The following is a 16,468-nucleotide window of genomic DNA, read 5'->3' on the forward strand; positions in this document are numbered from 1 at the left end:
TGTATCCTCCTATTTGTCAAAAACTGCTAGTAATGAGTATATTTTTATCCAGAGGGGGGGGGGGGGGAGGCGAATACTTAGCTCTGGAATCTAGACATACAAAAATAACCATATTTTACAATTTTGAGTATTTATTTTTTTAATACATTAGTATAATTTTCAATGCGAATGTGCAAGCGTTATACGAAAGTCGATTATTATAAAAAAAAAGGATTTTAATAATCGACGTTGCGGTGCTGTGCCATGTGCGACTGCGCTATTTTATAAACCAGTAAAAACTAACCTGAAGTGCATACTTATAGTAAAGGTTCTAAACGTATACTTAAAATTCGAAATCAATAAAGCTGTCTCTAAACGAAAGGTAATAACTTAACGGTAAAACTGACGGATTGGTTGGAAATGTTTACCCTTTGTATGCGTACATACCCCTAACAATACCATTCCTTAACACCCCATATGCTTTAACCCACGCCTGTAAAATTGCTGAGTTGCTGTTCAAGTTCAGTTGCCCCCCTATAACAGCTAGCATGACGGGCGCAAGATACTCAAAGTCTTCTGGCTCCACATTATGACCAGCGTGTAGTTCTCCTAAACCGTTGAGAAAAGTTTTCAGTTCTTCTGGTTGATCCACAAGTTTAAGATACGTGGAAATGGAAGTGGCAATCCTAAAACGAATTCAAAAACATGTATATATTAAATAAAATGCTATACTCAAGCAAAAATCTGTATTACCATAATATGGTATAAAAGTATATACAATTCTGCAGAATTTCGAAATTGTAAGTCCTATTTTCCTACAGCTTCAAAGCAATACCATCTAAGTATAATCCATATCATTACACCATATATCCCCTAATCTCAACAGCCACCAATCCATATATACGGCCGGTTGATAATGGAGGCTTGGAAATGTTAGCGTTGAATTATAGGAAAAAATTGTACACGCAACCTAAATCTTCAGTAAATAACCTGGTCGCATGCCGAGACATTTTCTGGTTGCTCCGCATCGCCTCCAGCGTCAATGTTTCGTCATCAGGCAGTTCAAGGTTATAGAACATTTTCCTTATTCTTGGCACATCACTGAACAATCTGTGACGTGTGGAATATTATATTTTAACCAAAAGCACGTACAGTATTATAATAGAATAAATAATGAATTCCTTGTATACTGCACAAAGGATATACTAAAACAATAGAGAATTCGGGCGTTGGGGAAAAATACAATATTGATTTTCATTTCTTTGTGTATATATCTACAATTCTACACAAGTCTGTATGAACATTCTCATGATTACACCGTGCAAATTAAACTTCATTATTACTCTGGTCGGTGTAATAAACCGAGCTGCACGTATGCTGTAAAATACACACACGATATAATTCAACGAATCCTCGAATAAATGAAAAACAGTTATTCAATCTTTTATCTTAAGTATGTTTTAAAAAAGACGTAAAATTAACGGCGGGGGTCTATAGCGATGATGGTTTATAACCCAGGGGACATGAAATTCCGGATGTAAGGCGGGTAAGCCGTCGCTATATTTAGTAGGGTGGGAGAAGATGGGACACCTTTAGCACAGAGAAGACGATTTATAATTCTTTGAATGTTTTTTTGTTTACTACCAAATGAAAAGGTGTCCCGTCTTACCCCACCCTACTATATATGTTCTAAATAAATACCATATAATGTTTTTTATCGGCTTTTAATAGAGTATACTGTGTAATATTGACCATAATTTATCAAACATCTGTGTTACAACGACTGTCGTTTCCGGTCACGTGAGGACAGAGACATTTTGTTTATTCATTGATTTATAAAAAAAACTAACCTGTGGAAAATAAGTAACCCAAGCTCCTTCATTCCAATCGTCTTCATTTCGTTCCAAGAAGAACGGAGAAGTTCAATCTCTTCTGTAGTTAATCCCATTTTATAAGATTTCTATTTAACCCTACCCTATGTAATAAGATCTAGAAGATAAAAAAAACACGAATAGTAGGTTACAATGCGTTAGTCAAAAAACTAAAGTCTTGAGAAAAACGATTAATATTTGAGAGAGAAACGTTGTGTATTCAACTTTAACTAAATTATAAAGATAATAAAATCGTAGCCTGCTGAATAGTATAAGGCACAAAAACAAATTTCATGTAAGCAGTACCCAATTTTGTTTTATATGAGCATTAGAACGGCGTGTTAGTACGATATATACAAAGGCTGAAAAATCTTAAGAAGTTAAACGACAATTGTGTAAATAACAAGTTACAATTTGTTATAAATGTGCTTGATAAACGGTGTAGGTCTGATGAGTTAGGCGCAGAAAAAAAGATTGTTTAAAAAATGTAACGCATGAGTAAATAACACCGCAATAAACACATATAGTAGGGTGGGGCATGATGGGACACCTTTTCGTTGTATTTTCCCGTCCCATATGGTAGTAAACAAAGAACGCTTAAATAATTATAAAAACCGTTTTTCCCGAATTTCATAGACCGCTGTTAATTATTTAAAACATGTTCAGGATATTTGGATAATATGTACTATAGAGGTGTCCCATCTTACCCCACAGTGCTATGTTTTAACTTCCATGTGTGTTGCGCTACACATTTAAAACTACGAAAACAAAGTTTAACAAAGTGCAAACTCTGTTATGAGGTTGAGTTGGGTAGGAATGTTCTTTCTAAGCCTCCATCGCAGATACGATTCCATTACGCAAAACTCCGTAAGCTTTCACCCAAGCTTGTAGTGTGGGTGAGTTAGAAGGTAACTTCAGATGCCCCCCAATCACTGAGAGTATCACTGGTGCAACGTACTGTGAGAAAAAAAAGCGTATGTATACGAAAGCTTAGAAATGTCAACGATATATTTAACTTAATTGTTGTGCCATTTTTTGTTTTATTTAATGGTGCCATTTTTTGTTTTATGTATATTTATTAGTAGTTTTTTACTTTGAATTTTGCTAAACGTGACTACAGCTATTTATGTTCCTGCAAACAGTAGGTATAGCTTATAAATACGAAACCAATATCTTCGATAAACCTATAAACAGTGTATAATGCTGGTAGTTAGAAAAAGGTGTAAAAATTTAGTATTTTAAACGTTGTTTACGTGTATTCTGAATTCTCCATATTAAAACTGAGCGTTAAAATACGCTTCCTATTTCAATATGACGTCTGTATAGCCACATCCAATAGATACCACACAATAGTAAAGACCAACGTCGCAGCCACATCTATGGATTTTTTCACATAGAATGCGTGCAGTTAGACACGCGTGAACACAGTTCAAATAAAGGCAAGACTGCTAAGGTGTTACTTTTCATTGAAAATCACTCAACCCGAAATACTTGAATGATGTTGACAAGTTAATGAAACTAAGTAAACTTTCATTAAGTTACACAAGTGTAGGGTGATACAGGGCAAATAAAAAGCGGTTAGAAGGGCAGGAAAATAAATAAACTTTCAACAACCCCAAACATATATAGTAATTACACCTCACCAACAGCATATTTGAAATATCCGAGCGCATGACGGGGTAGAAAATCGTTTACACTAATGTTGTTTTATAAATGAATAATTGAATTTGAACCACCCATGTTAAAATTTATGAACGTTTGCTGTACAAATTTCAAATGATTTAGCATTATTATAGGAAACTAAAACGGACCTTGTAAAATAACATCAATCGACGCGCAAGCGAGCTGTCGTGTGTAGATAAGAAGACGCCCGTGCCTGTCTTTCAATGAAAAAAATCTATATTTTTTTGTATATAGCATTATTCGTTATAGCCTACCTCAAAACTCTCTGGGTCGACTTGTCTACGAGCATGGCTTTCTCCAAGTGAAGTCAACAGCTTTTCAAGCTCCTCTGGTTGATCCAGAAATTTGATAAATTTTGAAATCGCATTCGCAATCCTAATGAATGAAAAAATAGAAAATTAGACGACACGCTGCTTGTTAACATGCTAATTATCAAATCTATATTTTGCATTAATCAATTCAGAAAAAAAGGACTTGCACTTTCAAAGTTTTACGCACCTTGTAGCGTGGGCGACAACTTTTTTATTCTCTCTCATTACATCAATGGTCAATTCCTCTTCATCGGGTAAATCAATTGTGTAAAACAAAGTTCTTAAGCTTGGTGCTGCATTCAGCAATCTAGATAAACGTGCATATTATATATATTATAAAAATCTAATTGGTTCCAGGGACGGGTTAATTGGAAAAGGTTGTGACAGATTTCATAAGAAAAAAATACAACAATTAATTTACCATTTGTCGAGCCTTTGGTATAACCATGGCAACAGTTGCAGAATTATTAATTTTCAGACAACAAATCGAATCCGTATAAACTGTAAATGGACCTATACGTCCAGAATATAGAAATCATCAACTTCACAAAGACAGTTTACCCGGTAAATATATGAAGGCCGACTTCTTTCATCCCAAGTTTTTTAACCTCATCCCACGAGTTACGAAGCAATTTCAATTCTTCATCGGTAAACGGCATGGCGTGACAAAAAATGACTGAGTTTTGTCGAAGATCAAACGCAGTATAAAACTAAGCAACTTTTTTTCGTGAATTTACCTGCCAGATAAACAACTATTAATATTCTGTACTTCCTGTTGTTTATATATGCTAAACTTAATTAAAAATCTTGTTGGATGTAATATTTATATTATAGAACTACAGTACTCCCGGGCAGTTTAATCATATATACATTTTATTTATATAGTAGGGTGGGGGAAGATGGAACATCTTTTCATTATATTTTATTGTCCACTTTGGTAGTCAACAAAGAACATTCAAAGATATATAAAACGTATCCTCACGACTCTCATAGACCGTTGTTAAATGTTTAAAAATCGATCAGGATTTCATGTGCTAAAGAAGTCCAACTTACTCCACAGTATAATATCTGTTTCTGGCCGTGTCCACAATTAACATCATGACCTAATGTTGAAACCATTGATTTTTTTTTGCAAACGAATGTTTTTTAAAAATCAATTAATTTGAAATTTATAAATTAAAAAATACAATGAGACGGTTATGCGATGTTTCAATTTAACCACAACCTATTTTGTGCAATCGATCAAAAATAACGAAGCAGTTTTAAATATAGAATCGCACAAGCTTAATTTACGGTTTAAACATCTAACCAAGCGAGCTTAATTAAAATCGAGACTGCAAGGATTTCCGAAGGAGTGTTTTTAAACTAAAACAGTTTCTCCAAATACAGCCTCGTTAAGATAAATTACACTTCACGGTTTTCATACACTTCACGATTTTTTTGTTTAAAGGGCCATGCTTATTTGCCACATTCGACATGAAATGTGATTCACTTTACCATAAACAGCAGTCTATGTTACCAACACTTAATGCATTTTCAGCATCCGAATGCTAAAACTTGAAAATAGTCATATTTTTATTAAACTGTTCTCAAATAACATGTTAACTACAATAGTTAACGTAACTGCTAATCTTTACATAAGTATGTCACGGTTGGGCCAGACAGTTCCGTGCTACTGGTATAGCTTATCAACAAAAATTAAAGACTGTCTTTACTCCTTTTTGAACTTTAACAGCTGACAGATAAACTTTCTCACGGTGGCTGGATACGGTCTGCAATGCTTAAAAGACTTTGAATGTACCTTATGTAAGTCGTATGTTTGTTTTATATCGATTGCAGTTTAGCCTAATTCCACACGTCACTGGGCAAGTGTTTTTTTTAGTGTGCGGAACAAAAGAATGTCTCTAAGACGCTTCGTTGCCTAACACATATAATTCTGTACAAAACGCACTTCTGTCTGTTTTTTTTTTACGAAATTCCAATAAAATTAAAGAGATTTTTATTATTATTTTACCAGCTTTCACCAACAGCCTTCATGCGTCATTCGAATCTAGTAAGTTATCTCTACTACTTACTCACACCCAACACGCTTGTCTGATGCACCAAGCCAAGTCCGAAAGGCAGTTTTAAAGCAAAAAAAAACGCTGACGAAATCAATCAACTGCTTTACTGCACCTAGTGTGTGGAGAAAGTAATTCTTCTAATAACTTGGTTGATTAAGTATAAAGTATCCTCATAAGCTATATAATATGTTTATAACCGCTATAAACTGTACTTCAATGTCAATGCATTATGTGGAAGGACGTTGCTGCTGTACGCTTCTATGTAAAGGCAAACAAACACACACGTTGAGGCCTATATTTAGCTTTGCTTATCGACGTTATTAGCCCACGTTTTTCTTGCTGATATATCAAATACAGAGTGTGGCTCTGGCCACTACAAACGAAGCAGGCGTATATACATTTCATAGTAATCGGTACATGGTTGTTTACAAAGCTATTTAAAATGAAACTCGTATAGGCCTCGACAAACAAACTCGTTGTCCATTTACACAACTGCTTCGTTTTTTATTTGTTTAATCGAAACACCAAACAATCTGAAATTCTAACCTCCATATAGATTGCCAATGCAAATAGTTATTGAGCCCAAGCTTTAGATTAGCGAAAGCATTTCCGAAACCATAAAAAAAATAAAAACTCACATTCCAAACAGAAATGCATTTAAACCGCAAAAAGGCAAAATAAAATGCAAAACTACCTCTTAGTAAAGATTGTATGTGCTTAGACTATTTGCATTAACAATTGCTTCAAAGTATTCTTCACATTTTTAAATACAAAGTGAACTCTTGCGAAATTCTGACACAAGGCTTAACCTAACATTATTTCCACGACACAAGTCATACATTTACAAGTAATGATAACAAAAGCATCGCATCAGTCAGCCCAGTTTAACACACTTCAATGGCTGCTTTACTGTTGACCATCGCATATGTAGCTCTTATAAAGACGAAGTATTTCGCAATTGCGTATAATGGGTGCTTCCAGGGTACGTCGCGCTCTTTCGGAGAAAGTCGAGCGCTTATTATGACGTCATAAAGACTAATGACGTAGTGATGACATGGCAGAAAGGCCGCGTTAAGGAATTCGACCTGAGGATGACGAAATCCCGAGTAACTCTAGTTTTTGCGTGTCGTGACGTAAAAAGAACCGATGACGTAATAGTAGGTAGTTATTCTTTAAACTTTTAAAGTTCAATTATTTTCGTGCTTCATGTCACAACGATTTCGGGACATGATATTAAAACGTTCATGGCGTTATTGCGCGATACGTGACTTACACTTCGTAAAGTTTGGCTACTAGCCTTGATTATCTAGTATTTGTGTGGTTGTTGTACCAAATAACGATAAGTGCGCAAAAAACAGCAGTAATGAACCTTTGGGTTTGCATAGACCATAATATACTCAATTATTGCTTATCAACTTTATAGTAGGGTGGGGGAAGATGGGATACCTTTTCAATCTATTTTCTCCTCCAATTTGGTAGTAAACAAACATTCAACGACTTTTTATAAAACTTTATCTTCACGGCTCCCACAGATCGTTGTTAATTGTTTAAAACACGATTAGGATATTTGGTTATTATGTGTGAAAGGTGTCCCATCTTCCCCCACCCTACTATATAATTTGTTTCTCATTAGACTATGGAGAAAATTGGTCAAGCTATAGCTTTCCGGTGCCTATTGTAGTTACAGGACAAAGAAAATTATCTCGCTTTTGTTCTCTTTGGCGAATACTTGAAATGTTTGTACCCGAGAATGGACACCTGTGACGTCATAACGAAGTGTTAACGATACGCTTTCTCTCGGTAACACAAATAAACGAACGAAGAAAGAAAATAACCAAGCGCATTTTGCCAATTAACGAAAATTATGGAGATATTTGAACTAAAAATAACATTTTATTAAACTTGAGTTTGAATTTCAGTAACATTATTATTCTATATTTTTGTTGGTCTAAAAGTGTTTTATTTGTATATTTTCTAGTGCTAAATTCCTACTGGGTGGTCATTTAGGTGGTACGAGGTGCATGTTATTGGCAGTGTACACAAACAATAAAACAAGCTATAATATTAAGATAAAGTATATTCACTCAAAATAGCGTAAAGCGTGACGTATTGTAGCAAGACATACTTATAAATTTGAATGTGCGACCATGTACATACGTTCGACTTAACCACAAACAACTAGGCAGGGTATTTAATCGTTAGTGTTACAACCAACGTTGTTAAGTATCTGGTTGGCGGGAACAACGGCAAACTAAAAGTGTCAAAGCTGTCATTACTGCAGAAAAGACGTGACTAAATCATAGGTCTGAAAATTCATAGCACAGATGTCGTCACTACTTCAAGTTACGGAGCTTACGGAATAAATGGTTTCAAATTCGATAAAAACAAAGTGTTAATACATACAACTTATCGTAATATACTAACCGAGTATTAATTTTTCCATTGCCAATAAAAGTTACGAAGCATAAAGAATAAATAATTTTGAACTTGACTTAAAAAATAAATAGTAAATACACATGTATTACCTCAATCCATTAACCAAGTTTCGAGCAATCATATCTCTTTTGCCAATGCAGCTTTCAGTATTTTACAAGGGTAATTGCTCGCTTTGCGACTGTGCAAACGAATTCTCCGCAAGCTCTCAGCGATGCAACGTAATCCGTCTGTGAACAGAGGCGATAGAAAAGTTGATTGATCATCGCATGCTGCGCACACAGCACCAACTTTGCCAACATTATATCAGGATCAATGAAATTGAAAGCGGCGGAATTAATTCACCCTATGGTGCATCGAATGCAACATAACCATGGAAAACTGTTGTACATTATTCCGCTTAAATATGAACGTATGTAACCTGATTTTTTAAATTAAATTATTTCGACCTGTAAGAATAAGCCTTAACAAATAGTAGGGTGGGGGAAGATGGAACAACTTTTTTTCTATTTTCTCGTCCCATTTGGTAGTAAACAAAGAACTTTCAAAGAAAACTATATCCTTACGACTCACATGGACCGTTTTTAATTGTTTACAACACAATCAGGATACTTCAATATTATGTGCTAAAGGTGTCCCATCTTCTCCTATACCCCACTATATATTTCAATAAACCTGATAAACAATACAGTTTGTGGTTAAAAAATTTCATCGAAAAATTAAAGCTTCGTGTTAAAAAAAATATAGAAAACCCTCGCCTTTAAATCTTAAAAAATGTACAGAAAAACTTATACTCACTTTCAACCACCATATTGAAAAATCTTTGCGTCAAGTCGAAATGTCAGCGATTCGAAATACTTTGCAGATTAATCTGACTATAATTTCATTTTGTGGTTTGTGGACCCTTATATATAGGTCGAAAAAGTGAAATCATGCTTTGGTCACGTACGCTTCAATTATCGTCTCACGATGGCTAACGACCCTCTTAACCACAAACAAACACTCTTACTTGACATACGCCTACTTTGAAGAGCCCAGCCCACGGTTTTCATGGTTGGGCAGTTTTTTGTATAAGAACAAAGTTTTATGTCTACTGATGCTAAGTTAACAGCTGGTATTGTAAAAAATGTGCTTTAATTTACAAGTTACATATAAAAGTTACAGTAGGGTGGGGGAAGATGGGACACCTTTCACCTGTATTTTCTCGTCCTATTTATCAGTAAACAAAGAACATTCAAATAATTATAAAGCCGTATCCTCATGACTACCATAGACTGTTGTTAATTGTTTAAAACACGATAAGGATATTTAGATATTATGTACTAAAGGTGTCCCATCTTCCCCAACCCACTATATATAAACGTTTAAAAAATCAGATTTAAAAGTTGTCAAAACATACAGTATAAGTTCAAGGAACAAAAGTAAAATGCACTTTTTTGATATAGTACACTTTTTAAGTATTGAAAATATTTAGAGTACGTTTGTACATATTTGGAAGAGATAATTACGCGCAAAAATTTGGAACATCTAACAGACACATGTCTGCGGTCACGTACCGTCGCATAGCGTGCTAGATTATATGACATGACGCACACAAAGTTTCGTTAACTCTTTGTCTGCTGTAGAAACAAAACAATTTAAAAACAAACCCTTGCGATGAACAAATGTAAACATAAAATTGAATACGAATTTAACTACCGTATTTGGTTTAACCACATTCGATGAATAATTTATGATTTATCAGCTAATTTCGGCCAAAAATCGGGTTACGGGCGTTCTGTATTTCGTTACGTCGTAAATTGGATGAAAATCGGATTAATTATATTTTGTTGCAGGTAAACCAAGGGTTCTTAAACTGTTTACCAAGAAGTGGTTTGGAGGTTTACCACAGTTCTATTTTACATTACGTTACGATTAAATTAAAAACGATGAAGGTGGCTGTACACAGTATCCGACGTGCGAATTCGCTTGCGAAGTCATATGCAAACCCATTACCGAGTTCCGCATGCGGCAGCGAAATCTGGACAAAACAGACAAAACGGACGAATTCCAGATACTATGTACAGCCACCTTTAAATGAAACTTATTTATTCTCGCGTTTCCGCTGTCGTTTTAATACCAGACGGTTAGAGTGTTCAACATCTTGGCCAGTGTACCGTGATATTCAATCTGGATCGAATCTAACAATCTTATGGCAGCAATCATATTAATGATTTTCCCTTAATATTTACAGATTATTAGATCAAATGAATCATTGTAATTTACTTTACCCTCGCGTGGCTGGAAAACGACATTCGCTATGCCACGGGTGTTGACACTCCTCGTGCCAGCTTGCGAGTTACCATGTACAGTAGGGTGGGGGAAGACGGGACACCTTTTAACTCTATTTTCTCGCCTCGTTTAGTAGTAAACAATGAACATTCAAGAAATTATAAAACTATCGACTCCCATTGACCGCTAGTAATTGTTTAAAACACGATCTGAATAATTAATATTATGTGCTAAAGGTGTCCCATCTTCTCCCACCCTACTATATATATGTTACTTTGTGGGTGATTATTTTTGTAGGGATTGTTTTATTTTTCTTATATATATGTATGGCTGATAATTTGGACAACCCATTAGTGCGCCGACAGATCAAGCGCTACCCTCAAACTGCAGCAATAAAGCCCAACTAATGGTAAACCTAAGGTACTAAGGTGTACTCTGTACAGCAAAACTAATACGGTACTCGGAGTAACATGAGACTTTTAAAAAACTCTATCTACAGGTACTCGTTTCAAATGTTACAGTATTATTCGGGGGTATGTCCACGGTCCAACAAACTTGCGCGGCAAAGTCGATTACTGTTGTTAAATAGTAAACACCTTAGCTCGTAATATCCAAATATTCTGATCTTGTTTTAAAAAATTAACAACGGTTTACGAGTCGTGAGGATACGGTTTTAAATCTTCGAATGTTCTTTGTTTCCAAAAAATATAGAACGATAAATAAAATAAAAAGGTTTTCCACCTTTCCACCCTATTATATTACAATTCGCGATACCACCTAACGACCGTCATATATTTTAAGTTTGGATATATTGGCCAGTATGTGCTGGAGAGCTCCGGCTTACTCCGCCCTATCATATTGTTTTGCCGCAATAACCAGTATAACTAATCTATTACTGCATTTCAATACGAATGTTTCCCAAATCAACCCTACGATTCAAACAATCTAACCACGGCGCTGATTTAAACCAAAGATTGTAAACTGGCAAATCACGATTTTAAACGTTTGGTGTCCACGGAAAACTAGAAGTAGGGTCATCTTCGTTTTGTTTGGAAGAGGTTTAAAACAGACAGTAGTGCTACGTGTGACTCACAACTTTTGACACGTTCGTTGTGAAACGTCGTTACGCAATATTCTCATTTTACGCCAAAAAATCCATTTGAATTAAACATATACGTTGATTCCATATGTAACTACTTGGTTCGTGCAAGCATTGTGTGGAGGTAACCGCCGTTTAACGTATCAGACTGTCAGGTGATGGCCGGCGCAGTCATTATCCCTTCGTTAAAAATCTAGCATCAGTTCGTTTAACATTCGTTCACTTTCGTAAATTTCTTGGCATACATCACAAAACGAGATCATGAAAAGCGTAATAAGCTATGTTTGATAAAATTCTTAAAAAGTAGCAATTGGAAATAAGCTCAATAATACATTCATGCGGCTGCAGGTAGTACAACTGCTATCGCTTTGTACACGGAAAGAAAAAGATAGAAAATAATGAAAAACGAAAAATAAATTTCTTATGTTGAGTCACAAACAAATGGAATGGCACTGTCTTTGGAAATACTGAAATACTATTGGCTGGTGAAACGTTAAAAATTGCAAATTTAAAATTGGCAGTTAAACTATACACAATTTGACCAGCAAAATAATATTCACACGATTAAGCCTTAACTGTACTAAAACTATTGAAATCGGCTATAAATTAACGTTAAACGTAAAGGATTCGTAACTTTTTTTGGTTAACGGCAAAATTATTTAAAAAGTTTTTGATAATTTTTTTTGTGTTGGTAGGAGTTTTGACCAAAAAACTAGAAATATGATGTGCAAGTTATGTTAAGAATTTTGGAATATTGTATACCGGATAATAATTTGTTTTCTCATGTCAACCGAATATTTGGAAACGGGTGGTGTGTATAAGCGTCAACACTTTGTGTTATCCCCTAGGGGGCGCTGAAGATCCAGGTTGGGTTCCAGCGACGTCTCCAGCAGTTTGACGCGTACGTCTGCTCTGTGCTTCCATCACTCGCCTAGCGTGCTCGGCTACAGCGTCACGATTCGAGCGCGGTTGATCTATTAATGACTGCATGTCACTGCCGCGTTTGCGACCGCGGTGACGCGAACGCTGTGCTTCAGCTTGTGGCTGACTACTAGAATTAGCGTTAGATGAAAACTGTTCGATTCTTTGGTGATCAGGATCGGATCTACGACCTGATTGTCTTTGATTATGACGTGACTGTGCGTTTTCAACGTACCCGCCACTCGCCGGCGCTACAGAGTATCCTGCCCCAGTTTGAACCCCCTGTATAAGCTCCCCCCTAATGTTTCCCCTACCCCTATTTTGGTCCCGGGTAACATAGGACCCATGTTCTGTCCGTACAACTTGATGTTGAGATGACACTGGTTCTCCAACCCCAAGCTCAACACATTCAAAATAACTCTGAAAAAAAACAACATTTTATAAACCTATAACATTGTTTAAAGTCCTAATAAAGGTATGATAAAAGCCTACCAGGAGAAAGTTTTGCCACGACAGTTAATATAAAAAGTTTAACAATTGAAAAGGTATTACACAAAGCCACAGATAAAAGGGTTAATATTAATTGCTTTAGCCAGTGATTGTGAAACAGTAAGTAACAGACAAAACGGACGAATTCTGGATACTGTGTACAGCCACCTTTACTTGTGTGCGAGGTGGCAGATTCAATACCAAACTGCCAATAACCAAGATTTTAATATTTATACTTTATTAACATAAACACATAGGTTTAAAGGGATTTTATAAACTTTAACAATTTGTTTAAATTATTTAAGGTAGTATGCTTAGAGAAAAGTGGTTAATCCTAACCTACTATAAGATACCTGAAACAAAAAAAGTTTGGAAACCACTGGCTTAAGCATAAAAATCACACATAGTGTAAAACAAACAACTACAATGTTGTTAGGGATGCACATTACAGAATTTCGAATCCGTGAGATTCGAATCCTTTTGTATTCGAATCTAATTACGGGATTCGGTATTCTGTTTAATGACGTAATTACACGTCATCTCATATACTATATTAACAATTTTTGAAACTTATTAATTTTGAAAAAAAATATTTTTGTGTTTGTGGGACTTTCAAGAGTAAACGTTTCGTAACGTCTTTTCATAACCTGCTATACGTTTCATGACGCAAAAACTACCCAATAGTACAATTTTTGATCATTTTACAGCTCACGTTCCAACAAGGCGGGTACGAAAGAGTCAATAAACTGACTTATGTGGGTAAAATTATTTTTTCCTATAAATATAAAAAGATTCGAAATTCTAGATTCGGAATTCTAGATTCGAAATAAAGTATTCTAGGATATCCTAGAATACCTAATTATTCTGTAATGTGCATCCCTAAATGTTGTATATGTCATTATGTAAAAAATAGAAAATAATAACTTACCGGTGGCATATCTCCACTTGGTGGGGGAATTTCTTCCACAATTTCATCTTCAATGTGACTTATAGGGGGGTGTCGGGGCTCAGGTTGACGGGATGTGCGTTGGTCCCTTGTCGAACGCTGTGTAGGAGCATGAGACTCTCGAGGTGCACGAGACTGTCGAGTTGCACGAGCAGCACGAGGTTCAGAAGTTCTTCGGGTTGACGCAGGTCGTTCACGTACAAGGTGAGTACGAACTTGTTTGCGTCGTCGATTCATGATGATAACTATACATGGACAGAATGATTTATCAAAACATGGACAGAATGAATATTTGTATGGGTGTATGTCATATGCTTGTAATGTTCATTATACAGAGTTGAGTTTGTACATGTTACAAATATCCGGATAGTAATATAAGGTGGTTGGGAAAAAATCCCAGTAAAGACCAAAAATGCAAATCGTGACCTCCATTGCACATTGCTAAGTTAATGAAGTTTTTATGTTAGTGAAGACTATTGATTGAATTGGGAATATATGTAACGAATTTACGATATCAGTACTATCGTCTATCACTATATAACAATTGTGAGGTAGAAAATGAGAAGTACAGTACTGTGGGAGAATATGAGACATCTTCGGGAAATAATAACCGAATATACCGATTGTGTTCTTTGGAAGTCGTGAGGATACAGTTTAATAATTCTTTAAATGTTTTTTGTTTCAAATGAAATTGGACAGGAAAATAAAATGAAAAGTTGTCCCATCTTCACCCTTACCCTTACTATATGTTTTAAATGTAATAATTTGAAATATGCTGTCAAAAGCCACAATCATTAAAGTAATAATTTTGGTATTATGACAATCAAACAGTTAGTATTACCCCCTGCAAACTTTTGTTGGGAAATTTGATTTAGAAAATACTGCTTTGGATTATAAACTTAACATTACATTTTTTACAACACTTTTAAATTTAGTGTTAACAACTGGGAAAAGCAATTAGAAGCTAGGGATATTTATTTGTTATGTTATGGCCCTTAACTTAAATAACAGATGTAGTTCACTTATACAAACTATAAAACAGTGCCCACCATCAGTGTGATCATATCCTTTTCCTGTTACTCTCCATTGTAGCAAGGCACCTGCAACTGATGGAAAAAATGTTTACTTTTTAAAACATAGAAAAAAATTAATTGCGTATTAGGCAAAAAATTTTAAGTATTTAATTAAAAAAAACCTAGGTTGAAAATAATTATACAGTTAACTTTTTTATTTTCTAGCCACCAAACCGCTTTTTAAAGCTAATAAAATCCATTTAGAATACTCAAAAAAATGTTATAGTAGTGTGGGGTAAGATGGGACACCTAAAGCACATAATGTCTTAATCTTCTGATCGTGTTTCATTAAACAAATAATGACATACTATGGAAGTTGTGAGGATGAGTTTTTATAAGTCTATAAATGTTCTTCATTTATTGACAAATAAGACGAGAAAATAGAACGATAAGGCGTCCCATCTTTCCCCACCCTACTATATGTAACAGTTAAAACATTTTTATCTTGATACGAATACATTGATAACACTTTAGACACCAACCACCACAACATGTTTGCTTACAAGATAATGAAGGCCACACAGCCAAGATAAGCCAGGTATACCAGCAAACTTGTATACTTCCTGCTGCCATTAGTGCTTCCCATATGAATCTGGGGTTAAAAACATCAAAAAAATAATTTATTTAACAATGATTTATTTGTGTGCAAATGATTTATTTAAAACCAAAAACCTATAAAAACTTCTATTTTTGTAAATAGATACAAAATAGAAGCTGTAAGTTGGACAACTCCTAGCATAACTGCTTTTTATTACCAATATGTTACTTTGTTTTTTAATAAAAAAAGTAATGTAGTTTGTACAAAATTTAAGCTATTTTTATATTAAAATCATATGGACTCATCAATTTTACATCTTCAGCAATAAATCTTGGGTAATCAGCAAACTGTAGCATAAACAATAGACTCTACAATGTGCCTCGTTATAAGACTAAAACAATATAGAATAAATAATAGAATTCATATATAATACATTTAAAACTTTCATACCATAAACTATCGAAAAAAACTGACTCACCGCAATAAAATAAATTGTTCAATGAAGTAATCAATGCAAACAGTAATGAGAGCACTCCCAAGAACAGCAGTGCTTAATATAATACAACCCTTTTGAAATTTCAGGGTCAACAGCGCAAATAAGACACCAGTGCCAAAAAGAATTCCCACCGGAATCCACGCAGTTGAGGGATTGTAGAAAGATTGTAATGCAAGGATGGCTGCAAAGAATAGGATGATAAAAACTACTAACTAGACTAGTTATAACTACATATATAGTAGGGTGGGGATTTAAAGAAAAGAATTATAAAACGGTATCCTCATGACCCACATAG

The 16,468-nt window shown here is 35.0% G+C and overlaps 3 protein-coding genes across 4 annotated transcripts in view; all 3 read right to left on the reverse strand.

The window, feature by feature from the left end:
- Positions 1-121: 121 nt before the first annotated feature.
- Positions 122-1,970, reverse strand: LOC100183005 (neuroglobin-like). The gene is made up of 3 exons (XM_002119084.5): positions 1,830-1,970; positions 970-1,089; positions 122-665 (listed from the first exon to the last, which is right to left on the reverse strand). Exons 1-3 carry the CDS (start codon positions 1,925-1,927, stop codon positions 404-406), a joined length of 480 nt encoding a protein of 159 aa, XP_002119120.1. The 5' UTR covers positions 1,928-1,970; the 3' UTR covers positions 122-403.
- Positions 1,971-2,008: 38 nt separating this feature from the next.
- LOC100183004 (cytoglobin-1) lies at positions 2,009-9,227 on the reverse strand. Of its 2 annotated transcripts, XM_004226929.4 has the most exons (6): positions 9,139-9,227; positions 8,433-8,570; positions 4,406-4,581; positions 4,032-4,151; positions 3,788-3,908; positions 2,009-2,807 (listed from the first exon to the last, which is right to left on the reverse strand). In XM_004226929.4, exons 3-6 carry the CDS (start codon positions 4,501-4,503, stop codon positions 2,676-2,678), a joined length of 471 nt encoding a protein of 156 aa, XP_004226977.1. In that variant the 5' UTR covers positions 4,504-4,581; positions 8,433-8,570; positions 9,139-9,227; the 3' UTR covers positions 2,009-2,675. The 2 variants fall into 2 exon arrangements, with proteins under 2 accessions (XP_004226977.1, XP_026693702.1); XM_026837901.1 differs by lacking the exons at positions 8,433-8,570; positions 9,139-9,227 and adding an exon at positions 4,898-4,973.
- Positions 9,228-11,924: 2,697 nt separating this feature from the next.
- Positions 11,925-16,468, reverse strand: part of LOC100181287 (transmembrane protein 198) — an 8,407-nt gene continuing 3,863 nt past the window's right edge. Inside the window, exons 4-8 of the mRNA XM_018815126.2 lie at positions 16,156-16,354; positions 15,643-15,731; positions 15,116-15,172; positions 14,049-14,311; positions 11,925-13,051 (exon numbers count right to left, since the gene is read on the reverse strand). Coding sequence (XP_018670671.2) covers positions 12,548-13,051; positions 14,049-14,311; positions 15,116-15,172; positions 15,643-15,731; positions 16,156-16,354 — 1,112 coding nt within the window. The 3' untranslated portion in view covers positions 11,925-12,547. The remainder of the gene's footprint in view (positions 13,052-14,048; positions 14,312-15,115; positions 15,173-15,642; positions 15,732-16,155; positions 16,355-16,468) is intronic.

The sequence above is a fragment of the Ciona intestinalis genome, unplaced genomic scaffold, assembly GCF_000224145.3.
Source record: "Ciona intestinalis unplaced genomic scaffold, KH HT000034.2, whole genome shotgun sequence".
NCBI classification, from domain to species: domain Eukaryota; kingdom Metazoa; phylum Chordata; class Ascidiacea; order Phlebobranchia; family Cionidae; genus Ciona; species Ciona intestinalis.

Excerpts from the sequence above, each read along its gene's own strand:
- LOC100183005 (XM_002119084.5), bottom strand. The coding sequence starts at position 1,927 with ATGGGATTAACTACAGAAGAGATTGAACTTCTCCGTTCTTCTTGGAAC. Across the intron at positions 1,090-1,829 it reads GGGTTACTTATTTTCCACAG|ATTGTTCAGTGATGTGCCAA; the intron begins GTTAGTTTTTTT and ends CACACGTCACAG. Across the intron at positions 666-969 it reads ATGTCTCGGCATGCGACCAG|GATTGCCACTTCCATTTCCA; the intron begins GTTATTTACTGA and ends AATTCGTTTTAG.
- LOC100183004 (XM_004226929.4), bottom strand. The coding sequence starts at position 4,503 with ATGCCGTTTACCGATGAAGAATTGAAATTGCTTCGTAACTCGTGGGAT. Across the intron at positions 4,152-4,405 it reads GGCCTTCATATATTTACCGG|ATTGCTGAATGCAGCACCAA; the intron begins GTAAACTGTCTT and ends ACGTTTATCTAG. Across the intron at positions 3,909-4,031 it reads GTTGTCGCCCACGCTACAAG|GATTGCGAATGCGATTTCAA; the intron begins GTGCGTAAAACT and ends TTCATTCATTAG.